Source organism: Pangasianodon hypophthalmus, chromosome 15 (genome assembly GCF_027358585.1).
Source record: "Pangasianodon hypophthalmus isolate fPanHyp1 chromosome 15, fPanHyp1.pri, whole genome shotgun sequence".
Taxonomy (NCBI): domain Eukaryota; kingdom Metazoa; phylum Chordata; class Actinopteri; order Siluriformes; family Pangasiidae; genus Pangasianodon; species Pangasianodon hypophthalmus.
In genome coordinates, this window is record NC_069724.1 from 25,059,505 (window position 1) to 25,081,520 (window position 22,016).

General features: G+C 39.9%; 1 protein-coding gene across 1 annotated transcript in view; it reads left to right on the forward strand.

Moving 5' to 3' along the window:
* gabra1 (gamma-aminobutyric acid type A receptor subunit alpha1) overlaps window positions 1-22,016 on the forward strand; it is a 34,957-nt gene that overhangs the window by 10,312 nt on the left and 2,629 nt on the right. The window contains exons 3-10 of the mRNA XM_034311458.2: window positions 3,998-4,107; window positions 4,210-4,277; window positions 7,474-7,694; window positions 9,613-9,695; window positions 9,921-10,064; window positions 12,221-12,373; window positions 18,370-18,572; window positions 19,369-22,016. The exon at window positions 19,369-22,016 is cut by the window's right edge and continues 2,629 nt beyond it. Of these exons, the coding sequence (XP_034167349.1) occupies window positions 3,998-4,107; window positions 4,210-4,277; window positions 7,474-7,694; window positions 9,613-9,695; window positions 9,921-10,064; window positions 12,221-12,373; window positions 18,370-18,572; window positions 19,369-19,686 (1,300 nt within the window). The 3' untranslated portion in view covers window positions 19,687-22,016. The remainder of the gene's footprint in view (window positions 1-3,997; window positions 4,108-4,209; window positions 4,278-7,473; window positions 7,695-9,612; window positions 9,696-9,920; window positions 10,065-12,220; window positions 12,374-18,369; window positions 18,573-19,368) is intronic.

The window sequence follows — 22,016 nt, forward strand, 5'->3', positions numbered from 1 at the left end:
TGTGTCAGTGACTCTAAAGTCAGATTTCTAGAAATTGATTCTGTAAAGTGATTCTTATTCCAAATATGATTCAGACACTGATTCTAATTATGATTTTGACTCTCACAGTTCTGATACTGACTCAGATTAAGATATAACGGCAGATTTTTTTCTGACTCTCATATCAGTTTTGAGAGTCAGATTTGACTCAGTTTGATTCTGATTCTGACTCACTCTTCACTTTAGAGCCTGATGTTGAATCTGAATCCGACCCTGACATCGACTGATTCCAACAATGAATCTGATTCTGTATCTGATTCTGTTTCTGACATTGAATCAAATTCTGATTCTGATACTGAATCAAATTCTGACACTGAATCTGATTCTCACACTGAATCAAATTCTGATTCTGATACAGAATCAAATTCTGATACTGAATCAAATTCTGAAACTGAATCTGATTCTGAAACTGAATCACATTCTGATTCTGAAACTGAATCTGATTCTGAAACTGAATCACATTCTGAATCTGAAACTGAATCTGACTCTGACACTGAATCACATTCTGAATCTGAGTCTGACTCTGACACTAAGCCAATATTTAAGTTGTGCTTTAATAACGTAATAATTCTGATTATGTAGAAGTTTACGATTTTCCGACTTTAGTGCATTAAAAATAGTGAGAAAAACAGGGCTGTAACCATAGCAACAAGTTTATAATAATCACACTGTATTGCTGACGGGTAACGAGGTTTCTGTCGATTTATCGTTGTTGTTCCTGAAGATTCTGATTCTGACTGATGATGTCGTTGCAGCTGTGATTGATTAAGAAAGGCCAACCAATGGAAAGAGAGAGTGGGCGGGGCTTAATGCACCTTCATTAGAAATGAACCTGTTTACACTTTATTTTCTTTATTTAATAAGTTTAACGTGTAAGTGTGGAAAGATTAAAGATTAACCGGGATAATAATGCAAATATTTAAAAAAAAATTCCCCAAATTATTGTCAGATTGTTGTTCTTCAGGTATTTTTACTAATATATTCATACGTATGCGAGATATACGTATATATAATATATATTATTATTATTATTATTATTAGTGTATATAACAGGAAGTGAGTGAAATAAAAAGCCAGTGAGTTTCTTATGAACGTGTCGCTCTTCTGATCGTTGATAAACACAGTGACATTCAGAAAGCACAGAACTGTAAAGCACCTTTTATTCCTCTGTCACAGCTCATCAGGCTGTTTTGACTGTTTCTGAAACCTGATTATAATAATGACACAATTTCAGAGGTGTGTGTGTGTGTGTGTGTGTGTGTGTGCGCATGTGTGTGTGTGTGTGTGTGTGTGTGTATGCGCATGTGTGTGTGTGTGTGTGTGTGTACATGTTCATGTTGTATGCATGATGCCAGTGTGTCATGTTCACATTTCATGCTGTGATTCACTCCCTCACTGTCAGTCAGTATCTCTCTCTCTCTCTTTCCCTCTGTCTGTCTGTTTCTATCTGTCTCTCTCTCTCTCTCTCTCTCTCTCTCTCTCTCTGTCTGTCTCTCTCTCTCTGTCTGTCTCTCTCTCTTTCTGTCTCTCTCTGTCTCTCTCTCTCTGTCTGTCTTTCTCTCTGTCTGTCAGTCTCTCTCTCTATCCCTCACTGTCAGTCTGTATCTCTCTCTTTCTCTCTCTCTCTTCTGTCTTTCTCTGTCTGTCTATCTCTCTGTCTGTCTCTCTCTCTTTCTCACACTCTCTCTTTTTCTCTTTCTCTCACACACACTCTGTCTGTCTCTTTCTGTCTGTCTCTCTCTCTGTCTGTCAGTCTCTCTTTCTCTCTCTTTCTCTCTCTCTCTGTCTCTTTATATATTTCTTCTTCTGTTTCTTTCTCTGTCACAGACACAACTTCTCTTTATCCATCACTCTGTCTACCTCTCTATCTCTTTACCTCTCTCTCTCTCTCTCTCTCTCACTCTCTCATCCCTCCTCCCTGATCTGCAGGTTCCCACTCGATGCTCTGTAATCTCTTTGACCTTGCCGTGTCCTTGAAGGTGTTTGTGTTGCAGTCACACCGGTGTGTTTATTCAGTCCGTACACGTGCACGTGAGAGGAATCGATGCTGTAAGAGCTCTGACATTATAAAAACACAAAACCAGCACTTTACTCCACCTGTTCATTCTGCAGTGCGGTGGAGGAAAAAGACGATCCGATCACAGAGCCGAGCGTTTAAAGGACAAATCTCCGCTCAACACCTTCCTCCTTCACAACATCTTAATTAACCTGATCTTCAGCGTTTATTTTATAACAAAACCCTTTTTAGTTTGTAGTTTAAGTTTCTTTCATGGACACGTTGCTGTGCTGTTGCTGTCACTGTGTTTAACGGTTTCCTACATGAGTGGTGCAGTGGGATTTAGTGCTCGCTTCATCTCGACCTGAAGACAGCGATGCGGCGGCGCTTTAGTCTTTTAGTCTCTTCAGCTCTCTCACGTCTCCTTTACTGCTACACCGCGTTTCTCATTAACATGACGTTGTTTTAGGAGCTAATATTGATTTTTTTCTCTGATTAAACACCATCTTATAGCGAATATAGTGATCTAGTTTTTCACATTAAAAGATATTTATAAGATTATTAAACCTATTTCTACATTTTTTTTACTAATTTCAAACTTGAAACAGTTCTATTAGCAGATCATTTTAATGAGCGTTATTTCTAGATCTGCCAATAGAATAAAACTTAAGATTTAAAGCTTGAAATGAGTAAAAGTGTGTAAAAACAAAAACCTGAATAATCTTATATTTGAATTTTTTATTTTAGAATAATGTCAATAATTAAAAGTGATATTTTCACTGGCTGAGATTTCGTTTTTTCTTTTTTTTCTGCTTTTTTTGCAGTGGCCACTTTATATACGCAGCTAAATAAATGAGAATAAAGTGAAATAATGACTTTAAGCCTAAATGAGATTTGGATGTGAGGGAATTTTAATAGTTTATTATTTAGTGTGACTGAAGCCCTATTTGGACGGGGTTCCCACTTCCAGCTGCTCATTTTATTTCTGATGTTTTTCTTCCTTCACTCCTGACGAAATTTCACATCTTCTGTTTTTTTTTTTTTTGTTTTGACTAAGTCAGTCTCCTCCAGATCGACAAATCGCTCTCTCTGTTTACGTTTTCTTGACTGTGCTTCCCACCGTATTTAGTCTCCAGCATTAGCACTAGCAATCCATAGCATATACCGTATAGCCAAAACCCAAATGGCAAATATGAAGCTTTAATGCTCTTAACAACAAATCGTTGGTGAGGAAATGAGTGAGAATGAAACAGATGCACTCCTGAGAGCTCCTGTGCCTCCATTTACCCGTTTCCTTTTACTGCAGTGAACTGTTTGTTTAGTGAAAAGCTAGAAACAGGGAAATTCCATCTATCTATCTAAATTCTATCTAGACTCTCTTCTATAGTCTTCTTGGACACAAAGATAAAATCATGATAATGATTGAAATGTTTGATGTAAAATTCAAACTAACGCATGTCTGGGTGTACAAAATTTTCCAGAAATATCTTCTGGGATTTTTTTTCTTAAAGGATTAGTCATAAGAAGACTATAGAAGTGAATTTCTGCATTTATTATGTTCTGTTTTTATTATATTCGGTTTTTATTACATTCGGTTTTATTATGTATCACTGTTGCACTGTGGGATGAGACACTAAGGAAGAACATTCTACGACATTAATACATCACATGTATGTAACGTATGTGAGAAATAAAGAACCTTGAACCTTGAAATTTCCCTGTTTCTAGCTTTAACAAACAGTTCACTGCAGTAAAAGGAAACGAGTGAATGGAGCTCTCAGGAGCTCTCAGGAGTGCATCTGTTTCATTCTCGCTCATTTCCTGATCAATGATTTGTTGTTAAGACCATTAAAGCTTCATATTTTTTGCCATTTTGGACGTGGCCTGTTTTTTTGCGCAGGAGTGCACTTCATGCCTGTAATGTGCTGTTTAATACACGCTCTTATCGTGTTTCTTTTTCAGCTCGAATCAGAACGGATCAGACGAGCAGAAGGACAACACCACCGTCTTCACCCGCATCCTGGACAGTCTGCTGGACGGCTACGATAACCGCCTCAGGCCGGGACTCGGAGGTACGTACCGCGCGACACGGCGTTCTTCATAAACACGACATAAATGGTTAAAAACTGCTGGTTTCTCTCATCATGATAAATCTTTTACTTTATTATTTACAGAGCGCGTGACCGAGGTGAAGACCGACATCTTCGTGACGAGCATCGGCCCCGTCTCCGATCACGACATGGTGCGACTCTTCACCTTCTGCTCCACGTCCCCTTCATCCTGTAGTGCACAGTGTCCTAACGCTTTCCATCAAGGCCATAGTTATAATGACTTATAAATACATGCATAACATGTTATAATGCATTCCTAAGGAATTATACAGGCATTACAGTCTGTAGCTTATAATCTTTATAATGCATTTATAAATACTAGTGCACTATGGGAAGTGGGGCTTGGTGATATAACATGTTATATCTACTTCTAATCCATATTAATGGTTTATAATGCGTAATAAAGATAGCTGTGAAGTGTAATGCATTTTAACATCATCTATAATGCTTTATGAATGCTTTATAACATGATATGTGCGTGTTCATGGTTTATTACGGATCTGCGCTTCATAGAAAGTGTTACCCGCACTACACAGTGTGCACTACATAGTGTTCACTACACAGTGTGCATCTTGTCTATCTATCTATCTATCTATCTATCTGTCTATTTATTTATCTCTCATATGAGGCTGGAATGATTGACAGTCTCATAAATGTATTGAACTCTCTGATATTACCTGATCGCCTGAAGCCCCGCCCCCTTCCTCCATCTCACATAGTAATCTTTTGTCTTCCTTTTCCTGCCTGATGCGGCGTCCTCACTTCCTGTCACGCTAACTTGAGAACGTTTTGAGATTATTAATGTGAAATAAAATCTATCATTGCGTGTTCCACTTAGCTACGGAATTCCAGAAGTTTTTTCCGTACTGTTATCTCAGAAGAGCACAACTTATTTTAGTTTTTTTCCTGATGGTGTAGCAGCAGCATGCTAGCATTACATCGCTGTGGCCAGTGGCACGCTGTCATACAGCCTGATGTTGTTATGGCGACTCTGCAGTGATTATCTCTCAAACGTCGTGCGATGATCACGGAGACGTCCCGATGCCTGATCCATCTGATCACCTGCTCAGGATAACGCTGGTGTAGCTGCACGTCTCCTCCGAGATCTTGTCGAGTGACGGACGCTAATTTGGAAATTGTCTAGCGCTGACAAACATACAGCTGTTTCCTCTTGTATCAGTCGCTGATTGAAGTAAAAACAGATGTGCTCGTCCATGACGTGCAGCACGCACGCCTGATCATGCATTCCACCCTCATGAGAATATAAATAATATGAGAATTAATAAATCGTGATGTCGTGAAAGCGGTAAAGAAAAATCAAAATAATAAAAATCACGCCTGTCTGGACTTCTGTACTTAGCCAACATTAGACACTAGACACTATTACTAGATTATTTATTTTCAGCTTTTCAGTGTTAGAGTCAGTTTTGATTCGCGTCCTGTCTCCTCCCATCTATCGTCATTGGTTATCTCCTGAATGTGGCATGATTAGTCTCACCTGTTCGCAGTTTGTTAGTAAATTTAAACCCCGCCCCCTGTGTGTCCTTTTCCTATGTGAAGTATTATTTAGTGTTTTGCATCCTAACTTTTCCCAGCCGTTTGTTTCTGTGCTCGATGCTGTGGTTCTTGACTTCTACCAGTTTCCCGATTCACGTGTTTTGCCTAACGGTTCGTTCGGTTTGTTCGTCGCCTGACCTACGCCTGCTTTCTGACACTGATCTTGCCTTCACGTATTGGATCTGTCTGCCTGTCTGTCTTTAATCAACGCTTTCACTGCACTTGCATCCATCTCAACTTGCATCCATCTCGCCCTCCATGACAGTTAGAAAGTGATTAAATGGCTGTTTGCTGTGCTGGGAGAGTCAGTACACAAACACCAAACACTGAACACGTTCACACAGCGTGTGGTCACGCAAATCGCGGTAAAGACTGGAGTGTGTGTGTGTGTGTGTGTGTGTTCAGTGTTTTATGGTAACCACCAGGCATTTGGGGGAAAATCTGCAGCTCTTCTGTTTTAGCTCAAATGTAAACACTAGAGAAGATAACATGCACTATAACCAAAGTACAGAACAACTTTCTGCTTGAATAGTAAGAAAGAAAGTGTGAGTGTGTGTGTGTGTGTGTGTGGGTGTGGGTGTGTGTGTAAACTTTTCTAGTGTCTACATCTACATCTAAAGTAGCTTTTTCCCCCAAGTGCCTGGTAATTACCATTAAACCCTGTGGATACACACACACACACACACACACACACACACACTCCAGTTCCTACCTGAGACAAATGGTTTGTGAAAGAACTACATCAAAACTGTTTTCCCATTTTTCATTACATTTATCACCTCTCCTAACAACAGAACAACAGTTACATATATAAATAGAGATTTTTTAATTATTATTTCAGTTCATACATTTATTTATTATTTTTTTTAATGTAAACTTTTGTTTTGGTTTTGATAGCAATCCAGTGTTAATCATTATACAACAGAAATCCTGATCAGAATCAGAGCTTCAGAGACACAAAACTAATTTTACTTTAAATCATTTCACTTTTGTTAAATTTAAAACAGCATTTTGACTCGAATAGAATGGAAGGTAGAAACCATTACAAACATCATTACACACACACACACACACACACACATTGACAGAATGATAATCTGCTAATAAAAGCTCGTCTTTATGGCTCCCAGCGTCCTGACCAGCAAATGAAGAGCAGTTTCCAGGTCTTTATCCTCAGCTGTCTGTGTTATTTACGACACGACGACTCAAACACACTTTTATTTCTTTTATCTATTTTTATATGAAATATAGAAATATCATTTTGGTGAAAAAACTGAATCTACGTGGGGTATAAATCAGTTCTGAGGAAATAAACCATGTGTCCCGAACAGCAGGTGTAAATATATCGCAATATAAATACGACTTTTAAAGTGTTTAAAGTGAGTTTTCACGTTTGAGGTTCAGAAGGTTAACACATCGCTCTAAATATTTATGATTTTACAATAAATATTTTTTACAGCCATCTCTTAATTAAGGTGTGTTATTTTTTACAGCCACTATAACTGTCTCATTAGGTTTCCATTAACCTTTAACAGCCAGATCTTTAAGGAACACTTCCCACAATGCACTTTTTAATCAAAGGTGTTTAAGGATTTATTAAGAATCTGTTTATGTGGCGTGTCCGCTGTACGCGTCCCTGTGAATGAGCTGTTACTATAGAAACGATAACGTATTAGAACGAGCGCATTAATATTAATAAACCTGTGATTTATAGCTGCACTACTGTCAGAGCTGCTGTTCTAGAGAATTAATCAACACCTTCTGTTTCAGGAATACACCATAGACGTGTTCTTCAGACAGAGCTGGAAGGACGAGCGTTTGAAGTTTAAAGGTCCGATGGCCGTGCTGCGCCTCAACAACCTGATGGCCAGTAAGATCTGGACCCCCGATACGTTCTTCCACAACGGCAAGAAATCCGTAGCACACAACATGACCATGCCCAATAAACTGCTGCGCATCACAGAGGAGGGAACGCTGCTCTACACCATGAGGTAACGCCCACCACTTACACCGAGTATCAGTCGCTCCGAGTATCAGTGACTCCGAGTATCAGTGGCTCCGAGTATCAGTGACTCCGAGTATCAGTGACTCCGAGTATCAGTCGCTCCGAGTATCAGTGACTCCGAGTATCAGTCGCTCTGAGTATCAGTGACTCCGAGTATCAGTGACTCCGAGTATCAGTGACTCCGAGTATCAGTCGCTCCGAGTGTCAGTGACTCCGAGTGTCAGTCGCTCCGAGTGTCAGTGACTCCGAGTGTCAGTCGCTCCGAGTATCAGTGACTCCAAGTATCAGTGACTCCGAGTATCTGTCGCTCCGAGTATCAGTCGCTCCGAGTATCTGTCGCTCCGAGTATCAGTGACTCCGAGTATCAGTCGCTCCGAGTATCAGTCGCTCCGAGTATCAGTCGCTCCGAGTATCAGTGAATCCGAGTATCAGTCGCTCCGAGTATCAGTGAATCCGAGTATCAGTCGCTCCGAGTATCAGTGACTCCAAGTATCAGTGACTCCGAGTATCAGTCGCTCCGAGTATCAGTCGCTCCGAGTATCTGTCGCTCCGAGTATCAGTGACTCCGAGTATCTGTCGCTCCGAGTATCAGTGACTCCGAGTATCAGTCGCTCCGAGTATCTGTCGCTCCGAGTATCAGTGACTCCGAGTATCAGTCGCTCCGAGTATCAGTGAATCCGAGTATCAGTGACTCCAAGTATCAGTGACTCCGAGTATCAGTCGCTCCGAGTATCAGTCGCTCCGAGTATCTGTCGCTCCGAGTATCAGTGACTCCGAGTATCAGTCGCTCCGAGTATCTGTCGCTCCGAGTATCAGTCGCTCCGAGTATCAGTCGCTCCGAGTATCTGTCGCTCCGAGTATCAGTCGCTCCGAGTATCAGTGACTCCGAGTATCAGTCGCTCCGAGTATCAGTCGCTCCGAGTATCAGTCGCTCCGAGTATCTGTCGCTCCGAGTATCAGTCGCTCCGAGTATCAGTCGCTCCGAGTATCTGTCGCTCCGAGTGTCAGTCGCTCCGAGTATCAGTGACTCCGAGTATCAGTCGCTCCGAGTATCTGTCGCTCCGAGTATCAGTCGCTCCGAGTATCAGTCGCTCCGAGTATCTGTCGCTCCGAGTATCAGTCGCTCCGAGTATCAGTGACTCCGAGTATCAGTCGCTCCGAGTATCAGTCGCTCCGAGTATCTGTCGCTCCGAGTATCAGTCGCTCCGAGTATCAGTCGCTCCGAGTATCTGTCGCTCCGAGTGTCAGTCGCTCCGAGTATCAGTGACTCCGAGTATCAGTCGCTCCGAGTATCAGTGACTCCGAGTATCAGTCGCTCCGAGTATCAGTTGCTCTGAGTATCAGTGACTCCGAGTATCAGTGAATCCAAGGTTCAGTTTCCTTTGTCACAGATTCCTTGATTCTTTCTGACACCCTCTGTCCCATGTGTTCTTCACTTTCCTTATATAGGCGTTGCTTTCTGTTTTCGTTTTGCATGGTATTGTAGTGTTTGGGATGTGAAGAGCTGCAGGACGGCATAATGTAAAAGGGGAAAGAAAGAGATATGAGTGTTTCTTTGAGACCCACACACACACACACACACACACACACATTGTGTAGTAAAAAGATGGGAAATGTGCAAGTCTGAGCCGTAAAGCTGAGTATTTACAGTCTTTATTAGCAGATTAAAGGAAAAGGAGGAGTTCATATTCGTGTCAAAGGGAAGATAAACGGCAGACACACACTGTGAGGGGCGACGTCCACCGCTTCATCATCCTGTCACTGTGTACGTGTGTGTGCCTGTGTGTGTGTGTGTGTGTGTGCGTGAAGGCCTTGAGTGCTTTGCTATATTACAGATATTACATCCTGCACTCTTTTCTCTCTCTCTCCTTCTCTCTCTCTCTCTCTCTCTCTCTCTCTCTCAGGTTGACGGTGAGAGCTGAGTGCCCGATGCACTTGGAGGATTTCCCCATGGATGCTCACGCCTGTCCGCTTAAATTCGGCAGCTGTAAGTCACGCCCCCTTTTTCCCTCCTATTCCTTCCTTCCTTCCATCCTTCCATCCTTCCATCCATTCATTTCAGGATTGATTTAATTTTAATAAACGTTATAATTAATATTAGGATAAACACCCATTAAAATTAAAATGACAAATCAAAATTTGTTTGTGTTTGTATGCACGTGTGTGTGTACGAATGTGTGTGTGTGTGTGTGTGTGTGTTTGCGTGTCTCAGATGCCTACACGCGGGCCGAGGTGGTGTACGTGTGGACGAGAGGAGCGGCTCAGTCAGTGGTGGTGGCTGAAGACGGATCGCGACTGAATCAGTACGACCTGATGGGACAGACGGTGGACTCGGGCGTCGTCCAGTCCAGCACCGGTACGTGGAATAGAATTAATCTCATATTTTTCCTTATTTTTTTGTAATTTCATAATAAGAAATAATTAATGGAATTAAAATAATGGAATAAATTTGACTATCTGCATTGTAGACATAGTTAAATTTGCAATGTGCATATTTAGCTTAAGCATGCTATTGAACAAAAATATTATTTATTGATATTTTTTAAGGAATCGTACTCACTGATAACACTTCAAGTTTGTAATATTAGTGCAGAAATCTGATTCTCTCTGAAACACACACACACACACACACACACACGTTTCCTCAGTTCGATTCTGTGCAATATTTATCAATCCGAGAGCGAAGGATCGATGTCTCATGGCCGTTAAATAAGTGTGTATCGATTGCGTTGTCAAAGCCAGAAAAGCTTTTTATTACGAGTCGATGAGAATCGTGTGTGTGTGTGTGTGTGTGTGTGTGTGTGTGTGTGTGTCAGTCACTGCGCTCGATTAATCTGCCGCCATTACAGCTAAAGAGTATTAGCGTCCTGAGAGTCGTCTGTTCTAATAAAACACGGCCGTCTCTGTCACAGTGTCACGCTCAGTTTATACACGAACAAGTGAAACGACTCTGAAACTGTTTTACACAAGACACACTCTTTAATTATGCACTTATGCTACAATGCTAATGTGGCTAACAAATAAGGCGTGCTAATAGCTAACATTTAGCAAACTGTCTAAATCATCATGCAGTAGGGATTTTATCAGTCAGTTTTCTTTTATACCGTATTTCTCATTAGTGTTTAGTAGTTTTTTTGTAAATGAAACAGAAAAAGCAGAAAGGAATTAAATTCTATTAAACATTACATGCTTTTAAACTCATTAATAAATAAATGTTACTGAGTTGAATTGAAGTTTTGGGCTTGATGTATCTTCTAGATGTTGAAGAGTGTATCTTCTCTGAAAGGTAAAGCGTCTGTGAAATGGTTTTAGTTTAAATTTTAAGCGTTTTAAGAGCAACCAAAATTGGACAATATCCAAAATTGGATAAAATCCAAGCTGAAATTGATAGCGCATCAAATTCGTCAAGTTCAACACGTCGTGCATCAGCGGCCATTTTTTTTGTTTGTTTGTTTTTTTTGTTTATTCTGACATTTTTAATGGTTCTCCAGTGTGAGAACATGAGGAACACTTTTTGCATGTCAGGTAGAACCTTTATAAAACAGATTATTTTATTCTATTTATAAAATAAAGTTCACTCAGAAGGTCAAATCCCGATGATGTCACAGCTATCCGTGTTCAGAATTCCTAAAGAGCGTAGCTGAGTATAGCGCTCTGAGTGGGAGGGGCTTACTCTCTCTTCCCTGTCAATCACAGTGACACTAGCCAATTGTGGACGTCTGTGAGCTCATGCATGTTCTCCAAGTGTGTTGTAGTTCATTCTGTTGTTGGGAAATGGAGTTCGGAATGGATTCGGAAGTGTGTTGGTGGCAGAGTGGAATTCTGGGAATTGTGAAAGTAATGAGTATAGACAGGCTCAGGATTTAAACTCCGGTCACAAGCACAAAAAAAAAAACTCATCAAGAAATATAAATTCTATAAATATGCAAATTAAAAAAAAGTCTCCCAATTCTATATGCTCCGCCCCTTTCCCTCGTAAACTGGCCTGTATTTGCATATTTGCAGTTTAAAGGAACATTCACACTCAAATGAACCTCCTTTAAAAGATTTATGTGTTTATATGAATCATAATTTTAAATAATCACACAGCAAATTGTGCAGATGAATAAGCACAGTATAATGCTTTATGAATATAGTGTTCATAGAGAGTTCATAGCGGTTGGTTGGTGTATTTGTCATTTATAAGTGCCATGCTGTGGATCTGATTAAAGAGCGTTCTTGCTCCATGTACTCTTTATTACTCTTCATGACTCTTTATTACTCTTCATGACTCTTTATTACTCTTCATGACTCTTTATTACTCTTCACGACTCTTTATTACTCCTCTCCGCTCTATACACATGTAATAACATGTTAATAAACTCATTAATAAGTGTCATTATTCTCTTAATAATCATTTGTCTAAACACAGTCTTTTTCAGTCCTTCGGCCTTTTTTTGTCTTGAATAATATTTTCACTCCACTCTCTTGTTCTGTCTCTCATCCCTCCGTCTACCACCGCTCTGTCCCCAGGCGAGTACGTTGTCATGACGACGCACTTCCACCTGAAAAGGAAGATCGGCTACTTTGTCATTCAGACGTATCTGCCGTGCATCATGACCGTCATCCTGTCACAGGTCTCCTTCTGGCTCAACAGAGAATCCGTTCCTGCCAGAACTGTGTTTGGTGAGTGTGTAAACACACACGTGCACACACACACACACACACACACACACACACATACACACACACACACACACACGGAGTCTCAGTGGAGACTCACAGCTCGTATGGGTGTAAAGGATCAACAACACGTTCAGCTGCATTATAACGAAGACCACGCCCACTGAAAGGGGTGGGACCGATAAATAAATTATCCTTAAATATCCTGAAAATATTGAGGGATTTATTTCAAAATCTTACTCAATTAAAAGATTAAATACGCAGCCACAGCTGCACTCGTGTCAGAGTCAGACATTTTCTGCTTTGAAACCTACTGGAGTATTAAAAAGGAAACGTTTCTAACGGATGAATTTGCGGTTCAGGTCACAGGAGATGGCGAATTGGCACGATACGTTTTTCTACAATGACGTAAATAAAATGTAAATAAAATGCATGTAGCACATAGTCATTGGCTGGAAGAAAGAAGAGAAGAACTTCTAGATTTGTAATGATTTGTACTTCAAAGGTCTAAATAAAAATCTTAGGAGTAAAAAAGTAGATTTTTTTCATGGAAATGTATTTAAGTAAGAATATTCATTTTCAATAAAGTATAAACATCTCGAAATAATACTTAATATAATAACAAAGTGTGACCACATGTTTCACTTCTTAATCATTCAATTATAACAAAATTATAAAACTCCTCAGCATTTTATTTATCTGTCTTTCTAGCTCCGCCCCCTCACATATCAGTCGGCTGCTGCTGTATGATTGTTGCTATGGTTACGTCTCGTAACGTGTTATCTCACGTTTACCTCAGACGTTTTTCTGATTTAAGAACACATCAAACTCCTGCCTTTCAACCAATCAGATAGAAGCATTTCGAAATGCTCTTAATGACATTTCAACCAATCAGCTTGTCCCTGGATTTACGTGATACATACTAATGATTTTAAAATGTTTTTAATTAAAATATGGAAATCATTAGTATGTATCACGTAAATCCAGGGACAAGCTGATTGGTTGAAATGTCATTAACAGCATTTCGAAATTTATTTTGTAAAAATTATTTTGTAAAATATACAAAATATACAAAAATTACTAAATATACAACCCTTAAAAGAACTGTTTTTTCTAAAAGGGTTATAAATAAGGAATAAATGATGGGTTACGTGTTAAACATCACCGTATGATCCTGAAAACTAAATCCCCTCTGAATAGGGCTTATTAAAGGGCTTATTATTATTATTATTATTATTATTAACTCCAAGATGGAATTAGGAGACATGCAGTGATCTGTGACTGTAACGCACTCGGCATCAGGATTTTTCTCCTTTTTCTACTTTTTATTGATCACTGAGATAAAGATAAAGTGTTAAACTGGGATTTTAAAATCAATGTTAAAGCCGCAGAGCTCTCAAATCTAAAACCAAGCTCGCGGTGGCGGTTATTATAGTGTGTGTGTGTGTGTGTGTGTGTGTGTGTGGGGGGGGGGGGGGGGGGGGTGTGTGTGTGTGTGTGGCTGCAGTTTTGTGACCTCATTTCCCCTCCGCAACCTTCTTTTTTTTTCTCCCATAAATCATAAATAAATGGCTGAGTGTTTACTTCAGGCAGCAGAACTTTCATAAAAACATCACTTTGGAGAATTTTATTGTTTGCAGTCGTATATTATTAATATTAGGATTTTCAAAACAGCAACAGAAACGTAGCCTACAAAATGGGATGTGCTTAAAATGGCACAGAGGTTAATTTATTATTTGTTTGTTTAAAAAAAAAAAGATTTATTAGTGCATTGCTAATGACATTCAGAACTTTAGTTCTCCTTTAAAACATTTTGTTTCTTTGCTGAAAACTTTTATGAGAAATAAAGAGGCTCTGAAAGTGAAATTAAATATATATATATATATATAAATATAGTAAAAACAAGTTTCATGTCTTGCTTTCTTTCATGCATAATAAATATATAAATAAATAAATAAATAAATAAATAAATAAATAAATAATAATAATAATAATAATAATAATAATAAAGATTTTCTCTTTTCTGCACCAGAAGAATAGCACATGGTTATAAAAATGTAGATATATCATTATTATAATATTATTTTTACATGAATATGTATATATAATATTATATAATATAGTTATATTAAATATTATATATTATTATATATTATATGTAATATATTATATTATATATTATTATATAAAGTCAATTTATTTCACCTCCTACATCCTCAGAAGCTCTTTACTGGAACAAAGACTTTCGTCCAACACACCAAAACGTCCTGTTTCTATGGAAACCATGTGTGCTTTTTATGCTTAATCCACTATTATTACAAAAGAAGTACACAGTTATTATTCATGGACTCTTCTTCAGATACACTGTATAGCCAAAAGTATGTGCACCCCTCCTCATGATTGAGTTCAGGTGTTTTAGCCACGCCCACTGATGCAGTCTCTATAGACGCACACATTAGCAGTAGAATCAGTCGCACTGAAGAGCTCAGTGACTTTAAAAACGCAGTACTGTCATACGACTCCTCCTTTTCTACAAGTCCGGTGGTGAAATTTCTGCTCCGCTAGATCTGCCCCGGGGCAACTGGAAGTGCTATTATTGTGAAATGGAAGCATCTAGGAGTAACAACGGCTCAGCTAGGAAGTCCGCACAAACTCACAGAGCGAGCTGCTGAGTGCTGAAGCGTGTAAAGATCAGCAATTCTCTGTAGCATCGTTCACTACAGAGCTCCAAACTGCCTCTGGAAGCAACATCAGCACAAGAACTGTGCATCAGGAGCTTCATGAAATGGGCTTCATGGTCACAAGCCTTAGATCAGTGTGCACAATGCTGAGCGTGAGCTGGAGTGGTGGAAAGCACCGACGCTGGACTCTGGAGCAGAGGAAACATCTTCTCTGGAGTGATGAATCACACTTCAGTCACTTCACACTGGCAGTCTGATGGATGAACCTAGGTTTGGTGGACGCCAGGAGAACGCCACCTACAGGACCACACAGAGCCAACAGTAAAGTGTAGTGAGGAAGGATAAAGATCTGAAGATGTTTATCAGGGTTTGGGCTCCTTAGTTCCGGTGAAGAGGAATGTTTAATGTTAATGGCAGCAGTTTGGGGAAGAACATTTCCCGTTCCAGCATGACAATGCCCCTGTGCACAAAGCGAGCTCCATGAAAGCATGGTTTGATGAGTTTGGTGTCAAGGAACTCAATTGTCCTGCACAGAACCCTGACCTCAACCCCACTGAACATCTTTGGGATGAACTGGAATGTCGATTGAGAGACACCAGTGCCTGTCCTCAGAATTGCTTCTCTGCCTGAATGAGCACAAATTCCCACAGACACACAGAAATCTTGTAGAAAGCCTTTCCAGAAGAGTGGAAGCTGTTACAGCTGTAAAAGGGGCTCAGTGATGCGGGACAACTCTGTATGTATTATTGCCCACGGTGTTGGAATGAGACTTCCAACAAACTCAGATAGGTGTGATGCTCAGGTGTCCACATACTTTTGGCCATATAGTGTATAAGCAGTATTTATTCCACTCACTCTTATAATAAATACTACACCGATCAGCCATAACATTAAAACCACCTGCATAATATTGTGTAGTTTCTCCTCGTGCCACCAAAACAGCTCTGACGCGTCGAGGCCTGGACTCCACAAGACCTCTGAAGGTGTTTCTGGCACCAAGTCATTAGCAGCAGATCTATTAAGTCCTGTAAGTTGTGAGGTGGAGCCTCCATGGATCGGACTTGTTTGTCGGATTGAGATCTGGGGAATTTGGAGGCCATGGTTACATGGTTGTTTCTTTAATATTATTACATGTGAAAGCTGAAATTTCTTGTTTATGGACTTTGCTATATCATCTCATTTCTATCAGCTTTAAGATTCACAGCACAGACTAAAATACTCCAAAAACACTCTGTCATGACAGTTTTAGCAGCGTGGAGCGGGCGGAGGTGAGAACTCGACGATCCGAGCGCCATCAGAAATGTCTGCAAACTATTTTTCCACACGTTTGACAGGTGTGAATTACAGAATCACGGCGGTCAGACGGGACTCGACCATTTCACACCTCCAAAGTTGTTATTTTCATGAATCTGTTATTCTTCTTTCAGTGGACGTCCCTGGGGATTTCCCACAATGCCGTGCGCTTGTTTATCCATTTGGAATGGTTTATTTTTTATAAGTGAGTCACACTCGAGGCACCAGAAGTCGTCGTCATGGTTACAGTTAACAAGCGAGTGTCAGGAAGTGTGCAGAACTTGCTAATTAGCGTGAGTTAGCTGGCCAAATGAATCTGCTCTGTCATTAACCTCGGTTTATTCCCCTGAAAAACATCCAAATAATGTTCTGTTATGGCCAAATGTACAGAGTCAGTGATCTGTGAACATCTGTGGAGCCAAAAACACTCTTTTTGCTTATTTTCTGTATTCAAAGTAAAAAAATATTTACTTACTGGGAAATATAAAAACTTTTTATACCGCGAAAATGTCTTGTTTTAGTTTTCACCAGACTTTTAATGCGAGACACTGCAGGTAGAAATTTCAGATTTTGGATTTTTGGATAAATTGCATCTTAAACGCATCTTCTCCTTCTTTTCTTTTTTTAGTAATAAATAAAAAGTCAAAATGGAATTATTCTAAAAAGTCTCAGTTTCTAGATGAACTGCAATCACGAAATCATTTCTTTTCCTCTTCAGAATGAAATTGTAGAGGATTTTCTTACAAATATCAGATTTTAAACTAGATTTTTTTATATTTATATAACTGTTTGAGATAAGAAAGTCAGAGCAGCAGAAGTCGTCTGAGAAAACTGTTTTTTTTCCCGAGTGTGGAGCGTGATTTTCCCTGATTGCCATCTGTGATGCTGCTTGGAAAAAAAATGAGAAACCTTGAAAACATCCGTGCTTATCAGTCATGTTTCCTAAAACTCGGTTTATCTGTCTCGCAGTGAAGCGTCTGAATAAGTCTTTCTGAATTATTCTCCTGGCACCAGATGTTTTGCTGCTTTTTCCTGGACTAGAATTTTCCTCCACATTGTATTTTTTCCCCTTATTTATTTATTTACTTACTTACTTACTTACTAGTATCATCTGAAAAGATGGCATTAATGCATCCCTAATAATGCTCATTTAAAAAAAAAACTTTTTAATTTATAGTTTGGAAAATATGCTGTCATCAATATCCAGTGTAATTTTTATAGAGAGACAGAGCAGCCAGGCGACGTCTGATCTCTGTAAGTGGGAATCTGGTGAGCCTCCAGCACTCTGGCAAGCGGCACGTCATTTAATTAAACTTTAATGCACAGAGACAGCAAACACAAAGCTCCACTCGTTTAATGGATTTTACTCAGTCGTGATTGTTTATGATTACATACAGCTTGGCTCACAGACACCTCCGTCATCATTTCCAAAGCTGAAAATCTTACACCGGACTAATGGACTTTTATAAATAAGGATGTGAGATTGAATTCTGTCCAACTGCTCCAGACCAATTACTATAAAATTACTCGTGCTCCAGATTCAGTCCTCCATGTGTGTGGCTCCTCCTGGAAATAAGAAGTGGAGATAATTGGGGTAAATTTGGCAGAAAGGCGCAGAGGCCATCTCACTGTTCCGGCAAGTGAAGAGACCTGCACTGACCTGATGGTGGCGCTGATGGTGGAGTTTTATATTTAGTCCATATCTCCTGAACCATGAATCCTACAACCTTCTCCAGATTCCTTCGCTAACGCCAAAGAAAACGCTTCAAGAGATAAACTTCTTTTTTGTTAATCTTATCTCAGTCATCCTGCTGCAGATATTTAGCATCAAGCTGGAATCTTCAAAGTACAAAACGAGCATCAAAGCTGGAATCAAAAAAGTACAAGACTAGCAAAAACCTGAAATCTACAAAGTACATGCCGCAGATTTCCCTCTTTCCCCTTTTTTAGTGCCTCCAACTAGAAATTAAATACAAATGAAAAAACAGATGAATAAAAGAGTGAATTGTTTGTTTCTGTTTGCAGGAGTGACCACTGTCCTGACCATGACCACTCTGAGTATCAGCGCTAGAAACTCTCTGCCCAAAGTGGCCTACGCCACCGCTATGGACTGGTTCATCGCCGTCTGCTACGCCTTTGTGTTCTCCGCCCTCATCGAATTCGCCACCGTCAACTATTTCACAAAGAGGGGCTATGCGTGGGACGGGAAGAGCGTCGTACCTGAAAAGGTGTGCAACTCTTTATTTATATATTTTTAATCCAAAATGACTTTGACATCTCTGTTCTGAGTGAAAGATTAAAAATTTAGAGAGTCGCCATCTTTCCACTGGGGACCAAACCTGCTTCTTACAGTGATACTAGGTTCTGGTTCCACCTCAGCTGGGTTTGGACTAACCAGAGTCCAAGTTACAACAGCAGAACAGAAAATCTTCTCTAAAGCTAACATGATTTAGCGCTCACAGTTAGCATTTTAAGAGCTGCTAAGACGACCCACAGATGCTGCATTGTGACAGAACTCAGAAATCTGTGGAACAGTCCCAGGTGTAGTGTTTCGCATTCAGGATCATAGACTCAAATTAATGGGCTCAAGTTCCTGATCTCAAGTTCCTGGGCTCAAGGTTCTTCTTTTGAGTTCCTGATATCTGATATTTAGTTCCTGGGAATAAAATTACCTAAGTTCCTGATCTTAAATTCCTGATCTTAAGTTTTTGAGCTTAAGTTCCTGGGCTTAAGTTCCTAGGCTTAAGTTCATTGTCTTAAGTTCCTGGGCTTAAGTTCCTGGGCTTACGTTCATTGGCTTAAGTTCTTGATCTTAAATTCCTGAGCTTAAGTTAATTGGCTTAAGTTCCTCATCTTTAGTTAATAGGCTTAAATTCCTGAGCTTAAGTTCATTGGCTTAAGTTCCTCATCTTAAGTTAATAGGCTTAAATTCTTGGCCTTAAGTTCTTAAGCCACTAGACTGAGGTGCGTGGGTTTGTTTTCTTGTTGTTATGCTAATCACTTCCTGCTTCCTTAACATTACAGCAAAAGAAGAAAAAGGAGTCTCTCCTGAAGAAGAACAACACCTACACAGCTGCCACGGCAACCGCTTTCGCCCCCAACATCGCCAGAGATCCAGGATTAGCGACCATCGCCAAAAGCGCACCTCCTCCACCAACCGAGCCGAAAGAAGAGCCGAAACCCAAACCGGCTGAGGCGAAGAAAACGTTCAACAGTGTGAGCAAAATCGACCGGATCGCCAGAATAGCGTTTCCTCTGCTCTTTGGTACCTTTAACCTGGTCTACTGGGCGACTTATCTAAATAAAAAACCCAAAATTCAAGATGCGCTAACACCTCACTAATCCTAAACCTTTCGTTTTCCTTCTTTCTTTCTCCTCTCTTTTCTTTAAACATCTCTTTCAAAGTAGAACAAAGTAGTGGTCGAGTCGCTAGTCTCTACTTCGTCTCCTGTGTAATATAAGCTTCCTTGATTAAAAAAAAAAGACAGAGAAGACAGAAATCTACAAAATGTGCTAAATGCGTTGCCATGACGATTCCACCCTGATGCTAATATTACGCATCACTACCTGTGTATATACTGTATATAAGCAGTATATAACTCTACAATCACACATGCAGGACCTTTATTAATTTCTCATCACGCCATCATGCATGAGCTGCACATTTTCCGTTTCCGTGACGACGGTCGACGCAACCTTCGAGTGTTCTTCCATTCTCCGTAGTCGATGTTTTCTATTTGAAATAGATTTTTCGACATTGCAAGAGCAATAAAATAAAACACATCTCAGTGGACACACGTTCGCTTTATTCATGACTATAAACACGGAATCAGTTCTTACGTTATTGACACGAAGCTTAAAATTTAATTTGATTTTACTGTAAATATTCGATAAAACGTTAGAGATGTCAGTCATCCGTTTGAGCTTTGCTTAACGTAGGAGATACAACCACTTCGCAGCAGAGAAGAAGAAGAAAGCTGTTGTGTTTTATGAAACGGCACTTTGAGGGTGTTCATATATATATATGATATATATATATATATATATATCTTTTTTTAAAAATTATTTATGCCCATTACATACCAACTAATTAAGTTTTACCTTTGAGGAAAATGTAATATGTACAGCAGTCGCAAAATTGCTAAATCTAGAATGTAAAGCTATAACCGTACGTCCACACTAGCAAGAGACAAAACTTTAGATGAAGGTTTTTTCACACAACATTGCACAACTCTTAAGACAGTGAAGGGGCGTGTCCTAAACTGTAATGATCGAGAGAGGAGTTCTTGTCAACATTTATGTTAGCATGTACAGAGGGTGCCGATATTTATGCAAAACGTGAATACCGTTCCCCTGGCGGAGAAGCCGATTCACCGAAGGGGAAAGGACGCGGGACGTGAAAGACAGTAGTGTTTACTGTTTTGTTTTGCACCAACGTTAGCTAGGTGAACTTGTGATTTCCTGAGTCGTGGTCATGTGAGCCAGTAGAAATCAAGTGGGCGGGACTGTGGTTGCTTTGGAGGAGCCAATAATCATTAAGCAGCATCACACTGAACGTTACTGAAATGAGGTAAACACATACAGATTGCCAGCTGCAATGCCAGATGTGATGGGCTTCACGGCTTTGGATCTATTTTGTGACATCATAAATTCATGCAAAGCCCCGCCCTCGAATCCAGTTAATATGTAAATATTGAGAAAGTCGGTTTTAAACAGGAAAAAAACTGAACAATGAAGAAGAGTGAAATATTAACAGTCACATTTCTGATGTTAGGGAACAGGCCACGCCCACAGGTAACAAAAACAGCAGCTGTGACATGTCTTTATGATACAAATAAACATTATTAAGTGGAAAATTTTGTCTTTTTGAAGAAGAATACTAACAATAAAACAATCGTGACACGCCCCAAGTCAAAAGCATTTGATTCAAAACGACTTTCCAAGAGATGTGAAATATTTACAAGCCAAATTTTTTGAGTTCTGGGAGAAAAAAATATATAGACCTGAATAGGCCACGCCCACAAGGGACAAAATTAGCAGTTGTGACATTGTCACGAGCAAAAAAAATCCTTCGAAGAGGAGTTAAATATCTAAGTTAGATTTTTAAGTTAAAAAACTGAATAGGCCACGCCCACAAGAAACAACCCTTGTCTCTTGCTAGTGTGAACACAACGTCAGGTTGTTTAGCGAAACGTTTTCGCGTGTAATTGATGTCGAGTAAAATCGATCTGCTTGATGGGATTTTTGCAGAAATACATCTAATATTTAATGCGGAATTAATTCTTCTTTCATTTCAGTGATTCGTCGTAGAGCTGCATGCTGAAAGCCCTCGTATCGTAGATCATTCCGGAAATCTCTTACTTTGCTGCTCGTTGCTCGTCGAATGAATGTGAATGAACGGAACGCAAAGCGGTGTCTTTTCTTTGCTCCTGGATTGACAAGGCACTCGCTAGGTGGCGCTCTAATCTCAGTGTGTTGTGTATTCGGTTGAAAACTTTTGAAAACTCAGAAAGCACCAGCTACACTGCCTTCTGCCTCGCACGCTGTTCCAGAACCGGCGTACTTCTGTTCCGCGTCGCTAGCTCCAGAACGCCAACCGCATCGTGATGTATCATAGTCGCCGATCTGTTCGTTTATTTATTTATTTTTATTTTGGGATTTTTTTCTTGTAG